We start from the raw sequence: 17,361 nt of genomic DNA on the forward strand, positions 1-17,361 counted from the left end.
ACTAAAGTCTCGCTCTTCACTCAGAAATTCTTCTCACTTTTGTGCCACAGTTGCAAGTTTTCACTGAAAACACGTGTTACACAACATGAACATTTTATTAAGTCAACTCATTTCCCGAGTGTCGCTGACATCAATGGCATTTTAAACAATTCTGCGTCAATCAGGTTATTATTTTTACAGACATCAAAATCACAAAAGATTTGACTGAGCTGGATAAAGTGCGGCAGTGATCAACAGTCGGCGTCAGGAACAGGATGGCGAGCGGAAAGCCTCATGTGCTGCATCTGACAAGACGGAAACTACCTACTTTTTCATTCAAAATTCCACAAATTACGTCAGTTTTTTTCTGTGCAGCTGTTCGAGGACAGATGAAGTGGAAACACCGTCAACACATCCACACAACAATCACCATAGCAACAGCACAGGTGCGCACAACACCATGGGAAAATCCCTTCTTTATATCGAGACGACGAAGTGGCACTGACAAAACTGTCGACGTATAGTGGCTCTGGGCTTAACAGCATGTGACCAGTGGGGAAAATAAACACTGATCAATAAGTCCCTTTTGATAACAAATAAAAATCCTTCTTCAACGAATATTTTCACATCAATTTTTATATTAACTCAGGATCCAATGTCATTTTAAACACCATGACCTCAGCGTCTGTCACCAAATTATGCTGTAATTTCAATAATATTTTGGCTGAGGAGACCTTCCATTTTCAACACCTGCAGTTATTGAAACGTTATATTATTATTATTATATTATAAAGTGCATAATTTCACAGTGACTTTTTGTGTCTGGGTGAAAATAAAGTTTACTTCAAGGAATTAATTCTGTATTTTTCACATTTTCTATTTTGGTTTTTACCATTTCAACCGACTAGACAGGAGGATGGTCTTAAAAATGACTTCTGTTCATAAACTCTGTATATTTACTTCAAATCAACATTGTTTTCTATCTGTATCAGACGCAAAGGACCACGGCAAAAAAAGTTTGTCCTCTAGAAATGTTCAAAGGCCATGTAGCCTTACCAAATACTGCTTTGATCACTTGACATTGAGGAGACAATACACAAGAAATGGAGAATGAGGATCAGTCTGTTTGGTCAGCGAGAAGCCTCTCCCTTTGTAACTGAGGTAGGAAGGAGTCGCGGGATCACATAAAGCAGCCATATCTGAAAAATGTTTAGCCAGTTTGGTAACATTGTTCCCTCAGATGAGGTCTGAGGTAACAGTCACGAGCTTGAGGAATGATGTGTGTCACAGACGGTTGTGTAACTCAGAGTCAATTATTGAGGAAGTGGATTGAAAATCCAACCCCTCCATCACCGCTGATCATTTTGCCGGCATTACGGAACCCAAACAATTGATTTCAAGTCGAGCATTGACCCAGGTTTGAGAGTAGCCACTGTAATGTAGCCTGGCTGTGATGATGCGGCATGCTCCCCGCAGAACTCACACTTATGTTAGCCTCATTTGTACATACGAGAGTGAAGAGTTTCTCCTGAATTTGAACCATTACGTATATTTTCTTCGTGATCTAATCGATTACAAACATGTCAAACCATGTCAGCAAACGCCCTGCATTATTATGAGGCAACCTCCAAGATGTGACCTGACTTTAGCCTCGGCAGTGAGTGTGCTCGCCTTCACCTGTTACTGTGGCGCTGCTGTGAGACGGGATGTTCGCTTAACCACTGGCGACAAATGTTCTGCATCACAGAGTCTTTTGCTTCCTCTGCCGCCACCAGAACGTCGTGGACTAACGGTCCGGCTCGTCGGGGCTCCAGTTTCACAGCCAGCAGGTAGGCAGGCCGCAGCTTCCCACACAGCAGGTACGCCTTGATCTGAAAATTGAACTTTGACTCAGCACGGATCATTCAACTCTCTAAAGATGAGCGAGGAGGAGTCGGCGTTGTGTTACCTTGTTCTCCGTGTTCTTCGTCTCCAAGATGAGACCCTCCACCTCTTTGGCCTAAGAAAAATGTCAACATTAAGACGCCATTCCTCAGTCACATCTTCAACATCGACGCCACTCACGTCCGCCGCTCCTTTGTCAGCGACTGAGACGCAGCTGAGGATAAGGGCGTCGCAGTCGTTTTTGGTGGCGGTCCCCGATTCCCCGACACACTTCAGCAGCTGGCGCACCGACCCGTACTGTTTCTCACGGATCAGCTTCTGGCCCACGCGCTCGTACACCACCCGCGCATCCAGCTGGAAGACCTGCACGCAGACAAACTCAGGGACCTATTTTTTAGCAAACCAAGATGAACCAGACCTGGACTACTCTGTATGCAATGCCAAATCCTTCCTCGATGTTCTTCCCTCCCAGCATCACCTGCAACAGACACAGTGACCAGAGGTCACATCAGGAATACAAATTTGCTCCAGTATTATCATGCAAATGTTTGCTGTTGCAGTGCATTATGGGATTTGTGGTACGACCTGACGGATAATTGGAGCTGCTGCTCACCTTGCAGGCCACCTCCACCTTCATGGGGCTTGCTCCGAACAGAGTTGGGGGCGAACCTGACCCTGGCGTGGCGGGCGCCTCACAGCGATGGAGGAAGCGCGTCACCTCCAGCTGGAGCTCTATGGTGTTCATGTGCCTACCGACATCAGTGGGGCACTTTAGGCGGCATCGATAAAAGAAGCAGCAAGGTCTGAGGGTGAAGAGAAGTGGGCGAACCTGGACACGTCATTTGAGGACATCATCTTTCTAAACGTGGTGACGGGAGTCTTCTTCTTTCCGGCACCTCGACCTTGTTGCTCCTGCAGGTACGTCCTCAGGTGCTCTTTGGCTCGGACCAACCAGCGCTGGAGGGAACAACAAAGCATTACTGTAGGTTTCAGTGGAGACGCTAAAGAAGTGTGATGGAAGTACCTGCTGCTCTCCCAACTGCTGGTATGAGGAGGCTCCATGAGTGAAGAAGCGTATGCAGGTCATAGCGGCGCGCACGTGATCCTGCATTACATCATAAACAAACATAAGAATTGATGTGAAAATATTCACTGAGGAAGGATTTTTCCATATTAGATCAGGATCCAATGTCATTTCAAACACCAGCAGAAAACTAACTAAAACACATTACCTCAGTTTTACTGTTTGTCACCAAATTACGCTGCAATTTCCATAATATTTTGGCAAATTAGAACTTCCATTTTCAAACACCTGCAGTTATCGAAACTCATGATCATAAAGAACATAATTTCACAGTGACTTTTTTGTAAGGTATATATATATATATATATATATATATATATATATATATATATATATATATATATATATATATATAGATAGATATCAGACACAAAGGACCATGGCAAAGACCACGGAAGGAAGTCTGTCCTCAAGAAATGTTCAAAGGCCATGTAGCGTTAGCAGCTTCGCCCGAATACTAAACACTGCTTTGATCATTTTACATTGAGGAGATAATAAACAAGGAACATAAACAAACAAAACTGATAAAGAGTCTCACCATCATGAACTGCTGGAGCTGGTACAGCGTGTGGAAGTATCCGCGCCGCTGCAGGAACTGGCAGGAGGCGATGAGGTAGCGGCTGCAGGTTTCCAAACTGGGGTCCAGTTTCTCCAGTGTCCCCTGCAGCATCCCCAGACATCCACGTTCCAGACTGGGCTGCAGCACACCCTCCAGAAACACGTCATCTGGACAGTTCTGAGCAGAAAGGTCAATGCATTTATATTTACAGTTGAGTAAAGATAGGAGCCAACTCAACAATTTAATTTTACTATTGGAAGTTGTCTAATATCCAAGTCAAAACTTTGACCAACAAGATTTGTGTTAATCTATACATTGATTTTTCTATTAGATGTGCTGATTTTGTTGACGTTATAAGCTCAAAATGCGCTTAAAATGACACAACCTTGATGGAGGAGAAACTATCTCTCCACAAGAATGCTGGCTACAGCCGAGGGTTTACATAACCGTCGCCGTGTCAGGCATGTGATGGTTTTATTTGGAGTTTGTCTTGCCTTGTTGAGGAGATAAGTCAGAGCTTCTTTCATGCAGTCGTGGCGCATGTAGAAGCTGACCAGCGACAGGTGCGTGCCATAAGTGTTCAAGTAGTAGAGACACTCTTGGTGAGATGTGCTGTTCAGAGTTGGCCTGTCTGCTTTTAGCATCTGGCCGCCATCATTCAGAGCCTCTTCCAACTCGCACAGAGACGCCAAGATGTCATCGCTGTGGCTCTGCAAGTACAGAAAGGCAGTTCAGAAGACATTCAATATTTAAAAATACTGTGAAAATTGTTACGACCTTCAAAGAAATGTTATGTAATAGCTGCCGGTGTGAACAAAGCTGGCAGTAATCTGAAACCAAACCTCCTGTGCTGGAACATGCCGGCTTCCTCTCCAGTAAAGAGCAACAGATTCCACAAGTGCCAGGAAAACCAAGCTGACGCCAGAGGGCAAGGGAAGGTTTGAAGGGTTGCACAAGTGCACAAATATGTGCACTTAAAATAAATTCAATAAAAAGAACAAACTTACAGGAAGGCAGCACATTTTATCTGTCCGGGTGTTGCTTACTAGTGAGTTAATGCTCAAACTTTACACCTGTGTCCAATTTAACTTGTTCCAATCACTGAAAAAATAGCACATTTTACTGCACATGTATTATTTATCTATTTAATCTGCAGCTTTTTCAAAGCCATTAATCACAAATTAACTACAGTAAATGGACCAGCAATCTCATACCTCCCTTAATTGTAGAAGAAATGGCCTTCAAACGTAAATATCAGTTATGGTTTTTTCCAGTGAGTCAACATCAATACTGAGGCTCAAAGTCTTACTGAGGTCCGACTTGGCCGAGCGGTGGTCTCCAGATGCTTGACGATCTCCTGCAGCAGCGAGGGGCCGTAGTTGAGCTGATTCCGGTCCACTGGGGCCTTAAGGCAGCGGGCAAACTTCTCCCGAGCCCCTGACAGGTCACCAGCTTTCAGAGCGGCCATTCCCCACGCGTGCCAAACACCGCCAGGGTCCAGAGCACTTTTGGTAGAAACCTTGAGGACAAATAAAGTCAGAGACAAATTCAAATATGATTTCTTATATAACATATATCATCACAAACAAAGCGCAGGGACCCGAAGGTCCCCACCCAGTGATAGAAAACTGAGACAGGAATAGTGCTAAAGCCACTTTTGACTCAGCAGTTCAGATAAGAAGGACAAGCAAGCGTTCATCATGTCACAGCTGCCCTCACACCAACACGACTTCCTGATGGAGCCTCACCTCCACTGCCAGCTGGTAATACTCGGCCTCCAGGAGCTGATTTCTCAGGCGAGTGACGGCTGCCGTCTCCACGATGTCGTCCAGGGATGGAATGTACTTGTAGTTTGCCGAGACCAGAATGTTAAGCACGTCGACTTTACTGATGTAACTGTGGAGAATTAAAACAGTGGAGCCACGTGTAAGCTTCAGCGCCAAACTCAGCATATTCTCAACATATTTTAAAGTACTGAGGTTCAACAAAAGCCTGAACGGATATTAAAACATTTGGAGATAAAGGGTGAATCAGGTTTGCCAGATGCATCACAACTGGTTGGTGTTGTCCACTACCTGTCACACAGGGCCAGATCCTGGTTGCGGCCCACCTTGACAAACATCAGCTTGGCGCTGAACAACAACTGTCGCATGATGTCGGTGAGAAGGCAGGCGTCCACCTCTGGGTTGGTCAGCTTACGAGAGAGGGCGCGGCAGTGGTCAATGAGCTGGTGACCGCAGGCCGTGAGGTCACTATGAAGCGATAAGATGGCGACACACAGGTGCGCACTCGGGGCCTGGACATTGAAGTCAAGATTCAGGATCAGTAAACAGAGAAGAAGCGAATAACAGTCAATAACCTGTGTCTCTAAGTTAAATATAATTAGGCACGAGTCATTTAGTGTTACTTTAGTTTCAGTTTTATAAATGTCCTCATGCAGAATTGGTTCAACCCAAGACACAGAGAGAATCATCAGACTAGTGAGTAGAAAGAGTTTCATTTTTTATCTGTGAAAAGCCACTTGGTCACTGAAAGTGTAGCAAACATAAAGCATGTTGAAGTCCATACCTGCTCGTAGTAGAACTCGCTGCGCAGCTGCTGGTTCTCGGCTCGATTTGTGCTCAGGTGGATCTGCCGTTGAACAACTTCAGGAAGGTGCAACATCCCATCAAGAGACTCATCTGATGCCAAAGGACTCCCTGCAACTGTGTCAATGACAGGAACCAGATAATAAGTCAAATGAGGTGATGAGAGCGAGTGATGTGTACGACTGTGCTCACCCTCAGCTGGCTCTAGATCATCATCCGAGCTGGAAACAAAGAGCAGAAACAAGTGTGACAGGATGCTTTTAGGGTCACTGTACAGAACATTGCGCTACAGTTCTTCATACCAGACTTACTGTGTTAAATCACACTTCAAAGCTTTGTGCTCGAGGTCAAACCGAGTGGGAACAAATTTGCACTTCCTGGTAAACAATGATTTAAATCGCCTGACTTACTCTGGGTGGAAGTAGGCGTAACACTGGTCACACACTCTGACATCCTCTCCGGGGCAACCCTCCACTGGCATTTTGTGCTCGGAGCAAGCTTGACAGACGAGGCGGCCACATCGGCGACAGTGATGTCTTCTGTTAAACTGAAACATTGGAGACAAGACTCTTGTCAATAAATAAAGGTCAGTCTGTCTTATTGTTTCCTTCCCAACGCTCACCATGGTGAACCGCTCACGCTGACAGATCATGCAAACGCGCCGCTGGGCGTCAGGGACCCAGTCTTTACGGGGCGGAGGTAGGTCTGGCGGCTGGAATTTGGGAGGAGAGCGACGTTTTCTGCCTCCTGAGCTCCGATCTTTGTCTTTGTCCGTGCTGTTGGAGGAGATGCTGTGTGTGGGCGTGCTGGCTGTAGGTGAGCACATGTAAAAAAATAAGTTCTTCAATATGAAATTTGATTATCAGCACATTGCACCATTGAACGATTGCTAGCTTGGAAATGGGTCATCAAGTGGTTGACTGATACACAGTTTCCTATCAGGGCTGCCTTGAGTTGGTGCCATTTTTATTCCCCAATTCAATTACAAAAGAAGAACACTATCAGGCAATCCTGCAAGAGAAAAACAAAACTTACTGGCAGAGTTTGGCTGAGACTCCACTCGACTGGAGGACAGGGAGACGCTGTCCTGAGCAGGGCACTGCAGCAAGGCGTCCTGGAGGCTGATGACCGAGTCTAAATAGAACCAAACATGATTGAGTTAAGTACATGAACACAGTAATACATCAAGACTGTAACTTTGGCTAGCTTGAGGCACTAGAACATGAGAGTCTTGAATATAAAGTCATGATATTTTTGCCAAGCAAACATTACTGCCTTCAATAACATTGACCAACAAAGGACACGAGTGGACAAACCGATCAGCAACCAGCAACCAGGCACAATAATATTTCAGTAGCAGTAAAAAATAACTGACCAGATCGTGTTCGCTCTCTGGGGGCGCAGGAGAAGTCAAGTGCCTTGCAGGCATAGTCAGACAGCAGCTTATCGATGTCGTCGGCCCCGAAGCCCGCTTGCTGACCCGCCAGGTGAGCTCGCAGAGTGCACACTGCCAGATCAGCCCACTCCACCTTCAGGTTCATCAGCAGCTGCTCCAGCATTAGTAGTGGCTCTGACAGCAGAGAGAAGTAGTCCTGTCTGGCTGCAGGGGGCAGTGTTAGCAGCACCTGTGTGCGTGGCAGGGTTCGGGAGGGGGGAGCAAACATCAACTACATAGAAGTGTGTGCAAGTGAGATTTCATTTCTGATGTGTTGAACTCAACAAACCTTGGATCCCAGATGAAGGGCATGAATGTGCCGCCGGCGAGCAGGAGAAACCTGCCTCTGGAAATGCATTGTGAGGTAGTCGGCCAAAAAATGACAGGCAGCCAATCCGGGAAGGCGATCCAGAGCGCGCTCACAGATGTCCAGGCCAATGACAAAATCAGAAAGACCCTCAAGTAACTGAACACAGACATGAAAGAGATTTCAGATAAATAGATAGAGAATATAAAGCATTTCGGGGGAGGGACCATTTGGTAAATTCAATCTAACTTGCTCAATAAAACATTTAAAATCCTATTGTGATTTGAAGCTACTGGACTTCTCAGTCCACCAAGAGCCCAACAACAAGTAAAGGTCAAATAAACCTCTACCATTAGTTTTTAAAGGAACATCTTCAGTGAGTAATCGCACCTGAAAGGCCTCATCAGTTTGGCCCTTTTCAAGCAGGTAAAGCAAATGCTGCGTCTGAAGCTGCAGCCTCGACTGGTCAGAGACGGGGTACAGCTCCACCCACTGCATGCAAAGTTCAAACTCCTGCAACACCAGCACAAAACTTGGAAAATGAGGTCACCGCAAACAAACTCTTATGAAGATGAGTGGTTAGTACCTTCGCCTCCAGCATCATGGACAGTATTGATTCAGAGTTGGTTTTGGACTTGGCCCGTAACTCCTGCCAGGTTGTCCACGGCAACGGCGGGTGTAAATTCAACATCTTCAGGAAAAGGAGAAAAGCGCCAACAGCAAATTGAGAGAATCCGAAGCAAAAACAAATTCAGGAGAAAAGACAATCATGGCGCTTAAAGGAGATGCTACTTGTTTGTGCTATTGTCCCAGAAGGCCTACAAACACTTGACATGGTCACGCTCACTCTTGCAATTTCCACGTCTGGAAGCACCACAAATCATCAAGGACCTGTCTGAGAATGTCTGCTTGCCTTATCATACTATTGGAGGAGGATTTTTTTCCACCTCTAATTATTATTAATAAAGTCATGCAAAAATACTGGGTGTATAATAAGAGACTGTCATCAAAGTTTTAATTACCAGGCAATAAATGTCAAGTTCCTTCTTTTTGAGCTCCAAATCTGATTTTACGGCAGCGTCTGTGTTCGTGTCGATGAGGCAGAACTCCAACAGCTCCAGGCAGGCAGGCAGAGGCCAGTTCTCAAGAGACTGCAGGGCAACGCGCGCTCGCAGGTTTGGATCCTGCACTCGGAACAACTGACTGATGTCCTCACCTGAGGAGGCAATTCAATGAATAAAAACAAAACAATATCAGAACTGGACAGAGTGTGGGGAACACACATTGTTTACAATGAGCACTAAAGCAACCTGGCCAACGATGATGGGTGGCTAAAGAAAATGTTAAATGAATAATGTGTGCGACACTATATCTGTGAAGCTGCAGAGCAATTGATAATAAAATCTAGCAATAACTCAAGGACAGCTGGGGCACATGGTTCTAAATGATCTTGTTCTTGTCTTTCAGTTCGTTCTCTGATCACATTTTTGCCAACATGGGCAAAAATGTGATCATTATCATGTTAATAATTAATTAATCGATGTGTTAGGTAGAATAACAACTTTGTTTACTGTGAGTGAATGTGGCGTCATTCCCACGACCGCCTGTGTTTTGCCTTCACTAACATGTCTCACCCTGCAGCGCAGCGCAGGCCAGCAGTTGGTCTCTGAGCGCCCCCTCCTGGCTGAAGTGTTGTCCATACAGCTCCAGCAGTCTCAGCGCGCGACTCAGGTCTTTGGAGGTGAGGGCCTGTTGGAAGGCGTCTCTAGCCACGGCCTGAGCGACGTCCTCCTGAGGCCCGGACAGAAGTAGACTGACGAGTGGTTTCCCGCACAGCAGAGCCCCGAGTCCAGATGAACCTTCTTCTCCATCATTGGTAGAGGAACCCAGAACTGGCTCCACCATGGTGTGCAAGTACGTTCGGAGGATAGGAAAGTCTTTCAGGAGATTATCAGCCTCGCGAGAAATTTGCTCTCCATCCAGGACGACCTCCTTACGTCCACTCCGGAAGTATCCCGACCATCCGGACGGCTGAGTCCGTGTTGTTTCCCCTTTGGAGGCACTTAAACAGGCCAGAGTGGCCATGAGTGGAGAACGGGATTTGAGGAAGGTCAGTGCAGAAGGAGTGAGGAGAAAAGAGGAGGACGATGGGGTGGGTGCAGCAGAGTTGTTGACGGACGCAGCAGAGTTTTCCTCCTCCGAAGCTTCAGACTGAGAACTGACATCCGACGGAGCCTCATTCAACCCCAGAGTCAGAGTGTGTTCCTGAGCGTGCTGCTGCAGCAGGGCGGACAAACTGGACATGCTGAACACTTCTTCATCTTTTTTGGCATCTCTTTCATCACAGGGACCCAACACCCACACTGGCAGACTCTCGCAGCATCGCTGGACGATCACCTTTTGGACACTTAAATGAAGACCCTCCTGCTGCAGCAGCGACAGCACCCTAGAGCCACACACACCGGGACACAGAGAAGAAACACATCATACGACTGATAGATGGCCTCAAACCACTCTTAGTTATAGAGGAACCATCTGCATTATACTGTGCAGATCAACTTTCACCACCAAGTCAACAGTTATCATTGATGTTAAAAGCTTGTCCCAGTTTGATCACACAGCAATTTATCAAATAGCTGAAATTGTTTTGGTGTTTTGCCAACCTATTTATCTGTGTTTACATGAGAGGAATTAAGCTTATTTTACGTTTTTATTGACATGCGATGAACAAAACTGGCTGCTCTCTTACCTGTCTGGGGACACCTGTCTTTCAAACAGCACGTAAGAGAGAAGCTGAGAAGGAGCCTGGAGCAACACCAGCAGAGGATTTCCTAGTTTGGCCTGGCAACTCTGGTCTAGACCAACACACAAAAGAAATCACAGTTAACTAAGGCAACAGAATACAACAGGAGTTCGTGTTAGCATCAGACCTTCGGTTCTTAGGCAGCGCACAAGCACGGACGCTAATGTGTTGACGTAGTCCAGAAAACTACGCACAAAGTCAGGTCTGTTCAGGTCACCCTCAGGCTCAAAGGGGCAGAGTTGGTCTAAAGTGCGAAGCAATTGCTTCATGTTGGACCGCACAGGGTGGGCATCCAACTCCGAAGCCTTCAGTGAGGCCTGCTCTTCCAGAATCTGCAGGAGAGAGCTTCCCAGGTTGCCGTCTGGAACATCACATAGACACGTCAACATCTGAAGAGGCTCAGAATACGGACGGAATATTGAGCTATCTGACCGACTCCATCTGTGGCAGTACTGAGAACATGCAGGACGTTCTCCAGGCGCTGAGTGAGGCCGAGTCGGCCGGCGATGCATTCTTCACTCAGGGTTGGGTGGCAACAGAGGAGCACTTCCTGGAGGCAGCAACCAAATGGGCTGGAAACCACTTGCTCTTCACTGGCCGCATCTGCCAACAACAGACTATCACTTCCAGGTAGGGGACAGAGCTGAAAATACTTTCAAGAACCAGCCACTTTGAATACAGAATACATGTTTGATGATTGTTTACCTGCCAGCGTGCACAGCTGTCTGCTTACAAATGTTTGTGTGTAAATGTGCACAACTGTCTATGTATTTGGGTCCAAGCATCAATGCATGAGGCTTGTGGGCCAGATATGGTCATTCACCAACTAATACAGGACAGTCAGATAATATCTAGTTTCATTTGGTCTCAACTGGTTTGTGAGGATCCTTACCTGTTTTGCCAGAGTTCTTATTGGTCGCACAGTGATTGAGGATCTTGCTGATCTGCTGCAAAACCATTGGAAAGCCACAGATGCCCTCAGAGCAAGAGGCTCTCTGGGACACCTTTAAACCTAGAGAAGACAATTATTTCCCCACCAGTTCGTCCTAATAGAATGACTTGATCCAGCAAGAACCCAGCATCTCTTCTCACCTCGAGTTTCGAGGCTGCTGTTGAGGCGTCGCTCCGTGGTGTCCAGCATTTGCCGCGACGTCTTCCAAAGCTGGCAGTGACAGCAGGCCAAGTCAAAGGTAGCCATGGCTGCCGGGCTCAGCTCCTCCAGCAGTCTGTAGAGGAGGCCTGACGGCTCAGAGGAAAACCTGTTGATCCAATATCTTTCTTCCAGCGAGGGCATCGGGCAGGTCGGGGTGCTGAGCAGCCGGTCAGCAATGTCGGAGATAGAGTAAAAAGCCACACCTACCAAAAAATAAAAATGAAAAATAAATAAAATAACTAAAAAAGCAGCAGTGCATGTGCAGTAGTTTTAATTACCGGCAGCTGCGGCACTGCCAATTGCCTGCAGGGTGGAGCGTCCACTGCTGCCAAGCCGACTCCTCCCTGTTGGGGCAGCCGCAGAGCCGAGGCCCTCTGACGAAGAGGACGACGAAGACATCGACTGGCTCTCCATTTTCTGCTCCACCTTGCCTAGATCCACCAGGACGTCCTTGTAGCGTTCCATGAAGACCAGCTCCCCAGAGCTCGCAGAAGTCTCCAAATCGAACACCAAAGAAACCTGGGGAGGGAATCAAAAAGGGTCAGAGCGCAGGGATGAAACAAGTTTCAGACTCAAGATTTTGCAGTCTAAATACCTGATGTGCCTCCATGAAGTTGCCCCGACGGATGCAGGAGATGAGAAGGGACTCGGGAGGAGACAACATAGCCGGGACCAACCAGCTGTGAGGACCACCACAGCGGCAAACCTCTTGCTCTCCAGAGCTTCCAGCTGTTCCTCCATCTAACAACAGCGAGACACTTGAAGGAATCCTGATTTAACAGGATTGCGGCTGCGTACCTGAAGTACTTGTGCTGACTTCTACATTCTGCTTTTCCACCGAAGAGCGTCTTTCTGTGGAACTTCTGCCTTGCTTCTTTCTTCTCTTCAAAGTGGAGCTCTTGCTGTGTTTTACAACCTTGCTGGTAATGCCCAGCGAGGACATCTGGAAGGGATGCTCAGAACCTGAAAGAAAGTTAATCACTCCAGCAACAATAAACATCTCATTTGACTTCTTTAAAATAAAAAAGCGTCTTACTATTGTTATTGTCCTGGTTCCGGGTGATGACCTGCAACCTCCACTGAGCCTCCGCGTTTCGTTTGGACAACCTCTGCAGTCGAGCACCAAAGGTTTGTGCTGTCACTGAGCAACCGAGGCTCTCAGCTACCTCTGCTTCCCTCTGAAAGGCTCGTCCGGACTCCTGCCCGTCCTGCGGAGCCACCACACTCATACCCTCCAACCCTTCTTTCAGCAGCTTCAGAAACCCCTCCATCGCTTTGACATCAACCAGGAACCCCTTACAGCCATGAACAAAGTGGTTGAGATCCAGGTAGGAAGGGTGCAGTGAAGCTGGGGAACCGGGTCGTTCAGTTTGGCTCCCTTTCATGGCACCCTCATTTGTGTCTGCAGCAGCTTCATTTCTGTCTCGTCCTTCATTGTTTTCGTTCAAGTTTGTGTCCTTTGGAATTTGTAGCGCAAAGTCAGAGCTGGAGAGGAAGAGGAGGGAGAAGATGTTCTCAAGGAGCTCCAAGCGGAACATGGCAGGAACGGCCTCCAAATAGAGCTGGCATTCGGACAGGTAGTGCTGGAACTGCAAGTGGCAGTCTGGAAGACGAGACACGAGTCATCACGGCATGACCGAGAGTAACCCAGCAGAAACGTGAACAACCCTTCATCTAAATCCATAGATACTAGTAAAGATTTTTACACATTTAAAAGTGAAAAACAAACCGTCAGGGGAAGTTGAGGCTTGGATTTGGTCCAGTTCTGCTATCAGCTGCTCTTGATGGGAACCACATTCCGCACAGTTGGAGTATTTATGTGCATTTACACAAAGAGCGTAAACGGCATATTTCATGGCACAAAATCCCTGAAACAGAATGATGTTCTTCTGCACACTTGGAGTGCAAATGGCTTCAGTGTCCTCTGCAACAAGATACGAGAGGAGATCGATTACTGAGTCAGCATTGGCAGCACAGAGGGACACGCGCTCACCGGCCCTTGCAAAGTTTGGCAGCTGCTGCAGGAGATCCAGTATCCTCCGCTCTTCGAACTGAGCCAGCGGAGTCAGGACATGCAGTATGTAGAGGGCTGAATGATTGTCAAGGGTGTGGAGCTGCGCCAGCAAGGCCTCAGTGGAAATCCTGCTGCACGAATGAAACAAAAACAAAAACAAATGAGAGATTTTTTTCATGACTATATGAGCTGAGAATGAGGAGGATACCACGACGAGATATAAGACGAGCAAACACTTTGTTCAAAAGATGCTTACGGATTGTTGTTCTTGCACCACTCAAGAATTCCAAGCTGAGAAGACAGAAGGTTGGCAAACTCTTGCAGCACCGAGTCACTGGCCGAAACCTGAAAAGATTGTTCGCCGGCGTCTTGGTGAGCTCTATGGATGAACTTGGGAATGTGAGTGAATGAGACCTGCTCATGGTGTAGATAGCTGAGGAGCGTTTGAGCTGAGCTCAAACTACGGCACTGGGTCCATCCCAGCAACAGCAGCAGGCGAGACAAAGGCTGGAACTCCAACTGCAGCAAGTCTTTCAGCTGAGAAAACTCCTCATGCTTAACCAGGTCTAGTGCTGTAATCTATAAGAAGTTCAAGTCTCATTAGTTTATTCAATTTAGCAACATTTCCCGCTTTTTAAATCTGAATTAAAGGGCCTCAGTTTTCCATCTGGAGATGAAGACATCGGACTTGACTCACCAATACTTGTTCCAGAAAGTGTTTCCCACTATTAAGGCACTCAAAGTAGATGGTCTTCCAAACAGTCTGGCGGTCCTTATGGCAACATAAACTGAGGGTCAGCTTCTCCGCCTCAGGCAGGTGAACTGAAGAACAGACAAGACCAATATTGTTCAATATTGTTCAAAATAATTGCAGACCCTTTTTACCATGTGTATCAGGTGCACTTCTCAGAAGAAGATCTCTCTGCAACCGCAGAGCAGTTGAGCAGTATGAAGATACCAGAGAGTCAGAGTGAGGGCGCAGCAGTGAACTCAGGACCCTCTCCTCCTTCAGTGGTCCATCTCGGGCTGCCCACAGCGTCTCACAGAGTGCTTCAAACTGACCCCCATCTGCATGGGACGTCAAGGGCATCACAGCCAACACGGCGTAAATCTCCTCCACCCACTCCTCCACTCTCTCAGGTCTTCGCTCTGGCTTCCCCAGTTTCTTCATTAAGTGTTGGATGAAGGACTGTTGCAGACGGTGGTCGTCTGCGCACGATGTCTTCTGTGGAAGACAAAAGGACTGTATTTTATATATTTAAAAAAGTTTAATATATCTATAACTCTTAAGGTATACATTTATACAATAACTAACTTACTAAAATAATGACTAAAAATAATAAACATGTTTAGAGACTTATGGATCCTCAGTCAACTAGAGACCTAAATCCTGTGGGACAATTACCAAAAGAGGTGTTTAAAAATACAATAGATACAAGAAAGATACAAGACAATTTGAATTACATTTGGACGTCACTTAGGGAATGCATGGCGCTTAATTCAATATTAAACAAAATAACCTCATTTTCAGCACAGAGAAGTCTTTCATAGCAAGTAAAAAAATGGAGGTCCAGTTTTCTTTATTTAATCCACTAAGATGGTAAACAAAACAGAGCAAAAAAAATGTAATATAGAATATTGAATGAAAATTTTAACATTTTAATTTACAAGTCAGATTCAGCTTTACGATCGAAATGCTCCAATATTTCATTTTGAACAACTGAGACTCCTCAACTGAGATACCATACTACAAGTGAGTGCATGAATTATCTCACCTGCAGGAAATGTGTGAGTGAGTGAGCCAGTCGGGCCTTTTTCTTCTCCAGCAAAGTTTGGAGGCAGGACACGACAGCAAAGCTTGCAGTCCTCGCTGCGTCCGCAACCGCTGTGTTGAGAAAGGCTTTGTGCAACTCCTGGTGAGAAATAGTTTATTTCACTTCTGCATTTTCCCTCGCAGCATGGCACGACATGTTCATATAAAAAAAAAATCTTACTCTAACTTAGAATTAAAGTGCTTTGAATTTACATTTCAAAGAACACAAACCTTGAGGATAGTTTCTGAAATCCCCTCTGACTCAAGATCCTCCAACAGCAGCAGGAACTCCAGCTCTCGCCTGATGTCTGGAGAAAGCTGTGAAACAGTGAGAAGTTTAAATCTGCACTGAGACTGCCTCAACATAAAAGTAAAATGAGGCCAGTCAAGAGGGCCACAAAGTCGTAAAAAGGACGGTTTACTTCAAGGAGAACATGTGGATCAATTATCTTTCTGAATAACCAACTTCAGGCCCAGCAATTGTGCGTTTCACATGCTCCATTCCATCAACAAAACTGAGCATATAATTCAATTAATGAAATGACAGCAACATCTGTCAAAAAAAAAGATAAGCAGATAGTGAAGTTACCTTTTCATCAGTCCATTTGTCCAAGAGATTAAGCCAAAACCAGGCGAGCTTGTGCGCGCTGCCCAGAGACTCCCATCTAAAAGAATATATAATTTCGTCTGTTCATTCAGGCATTTATCAATGTTATCCAAGTGTCAGAGATCGACTCACTGTAAATCATAAGGATGGCAGACGATGGCTTTTATAATGTCCTTCAGTTGGTCTGAGATTCTCCCTCTGGAGTCGACCAGCTGCGGCACACAAGCCCCAGCCAGCTCCCACTCGCCATGATGCAAGCAACTCTTGAAGTACTCAAACAAGTCTTGCAGCGAGGTCTCTGCCTCGCAGCCGAACGGATGCATAGTCGCAGGATAGGTCTTGGCTGAACGGTCACAGCACACTGAACACTTTGCCACTCTCAGTTGCTCTCAGAAGTCGGCTTGAGACGTCTGCACCTAGAAAACATAGCAAAGGTCTAACACAACCTTACAGGGGCAAGGATACATATTTTCAAGCTCAATTATGATTCTAATTTTAATAAATTAATATAAATGTTTTGGACGGAATTAGACAAGTAACATAGGACGTTATGATGATGAATTGAAAACCTCGGTCGATGAATACTAAAGTGGCATGAACGATACTACTATTTTAAGTTTGTTAAACAAGTTGGACTATACAAGTCTGCAACAGTATATTTATTAAGTTTATTAAGTACAATATTTTCCTTTATATTACAGACAATGGAACGCACAACAATAAATGGAAGCTGCGTTAAGTCAACAACAACAATTGACAGCTCCCTTGCCTCATAGTGTTAGCATTAGCTTCTACTCTTCTCACTTTATATTACATTAATTTTAGTCCTCGGTAACAAAGAACCAAGTGCCTTATTTTGCACAAAACCTGTGACAGACGTCAGTGACTACTTACCCATTGTTAGTGCGGGGTTTTTAAGCCCACGTATCTGCCAGGCGCCCGCGCTGCCCCTGACCTGTTATGCTAGGCGGCTCGGAGAGTGGCTGCGTGGTCATGTGACCACTCAGCTGATTCCATAGCGCTCGATGGCGACACATGGAACAAATTTGACGTGAAGCATTTCTGAGAGCACAAACACGAAGATTCATCATTTCAATAGACGACACCAGCGACTTACAACACTCGCACATTTGAA

General features: G+C 46.0%; 1 protein-coding gene across 2 annotated transcripts; it reads right to left on the reverse strand.

The window, feature by feature from the left end:
- Positions 1 to 86: 86 nt before the first annotated feature.
- zfyve26 (zinc finger, FYVE domain containing 26) lies at positions 87 to 17,237 on the reverse strand. Of its 2 annotated transcripts, none has more exons than XM_053844975.1 (43): positions 17,121 to 17,237; positions 16,359 to 16,642; positions 16,209 to 16,284; positions 15,851 to 15,937; positions 15,582 to 15,719; positions 14,692 to 15,031; positions 14,504 to 14,628; positions 14,221 to 14,385; positions 14,063 to 14,151; positions 13,786 to 13,934; positions 13,522 to 13,716; positions 12,829 to 13,395; positions 12,591 to 12,755; positions 12,388 to 12,533; positions 12,071 to 12,311; positions 11,732 to 11,995; positions 11,532 to 11,651; positions 11,072 to 11,242; positions 10,767 to 11,000; positions 10,586 to 10,691; positions 9,471 to 10,282; positions 8,859 to 9,052; positions 8,423 to 8,527; positions 8,227 to 8,349; positions 7,819 to 7,995; positions 7,470 to 7,719; positions 7,130 to 7,228; positions 6,717 to 6,904; positions 6,505 to 6,641; positions 6,287 to 6,315; positions 6,075 to 6,211; positions 5,582 to 5,802; positions 5,255 to 5,402; positions 4,816 to 5,025; positions 4,001 to 4,216; positions 3,486 to 3,683; positions 2,888 to 2,968; positions 2,693 to 2,820; positions 2,477 to 2,612; positions 2,282 to 2,341; positions 2,044 to 2,226; positions 1,928 to 1,978; positions 87 to 1,850 (listed from the first exon to the last, which is right to left on the reverse strand). In XM_053844975.1, the coding sequence occupies exons 2-43, from the start codon at positions 16,547 to 16,549 to the stop codon at positions 1,653 to 1,655; spliced, it is 7,650 nt and encodes a 2,549-aa protein (XP_053700950.1). In that variant the 5' UTR covers positions 16,550 to 16,642; positions 17,121 to 17,237; the 3' UTR covers positions 87 to 1,652. The 2 variants fall into 2 exon arrangements, with proteins under 2 accessions (XP_053700950.1, XP_053700949.1); XM_053844974.1 differs by having other exon boundaries at positions 13,786 to 13,937.
- Between the last annotated feature and the right edge of the window lie 124 nt (positions 17,238 to 17,361).

This window comes from Synchiropus splendidus, chromosome 16 (genome assembly GCF_027744825.2).
Source record: "Synchiropus splendidus isolate RoL2022-P1 chromosome 16, RoL_Sspl_1.0, whole genome shotgun sequence".
Classification (NCBI taxonomy): Eukaryota; Metazoa; Chordata; class Actinopteri; order Syngnathiformes; family Callionymidae; genus Synchiropus; species Synchiropus splendidus.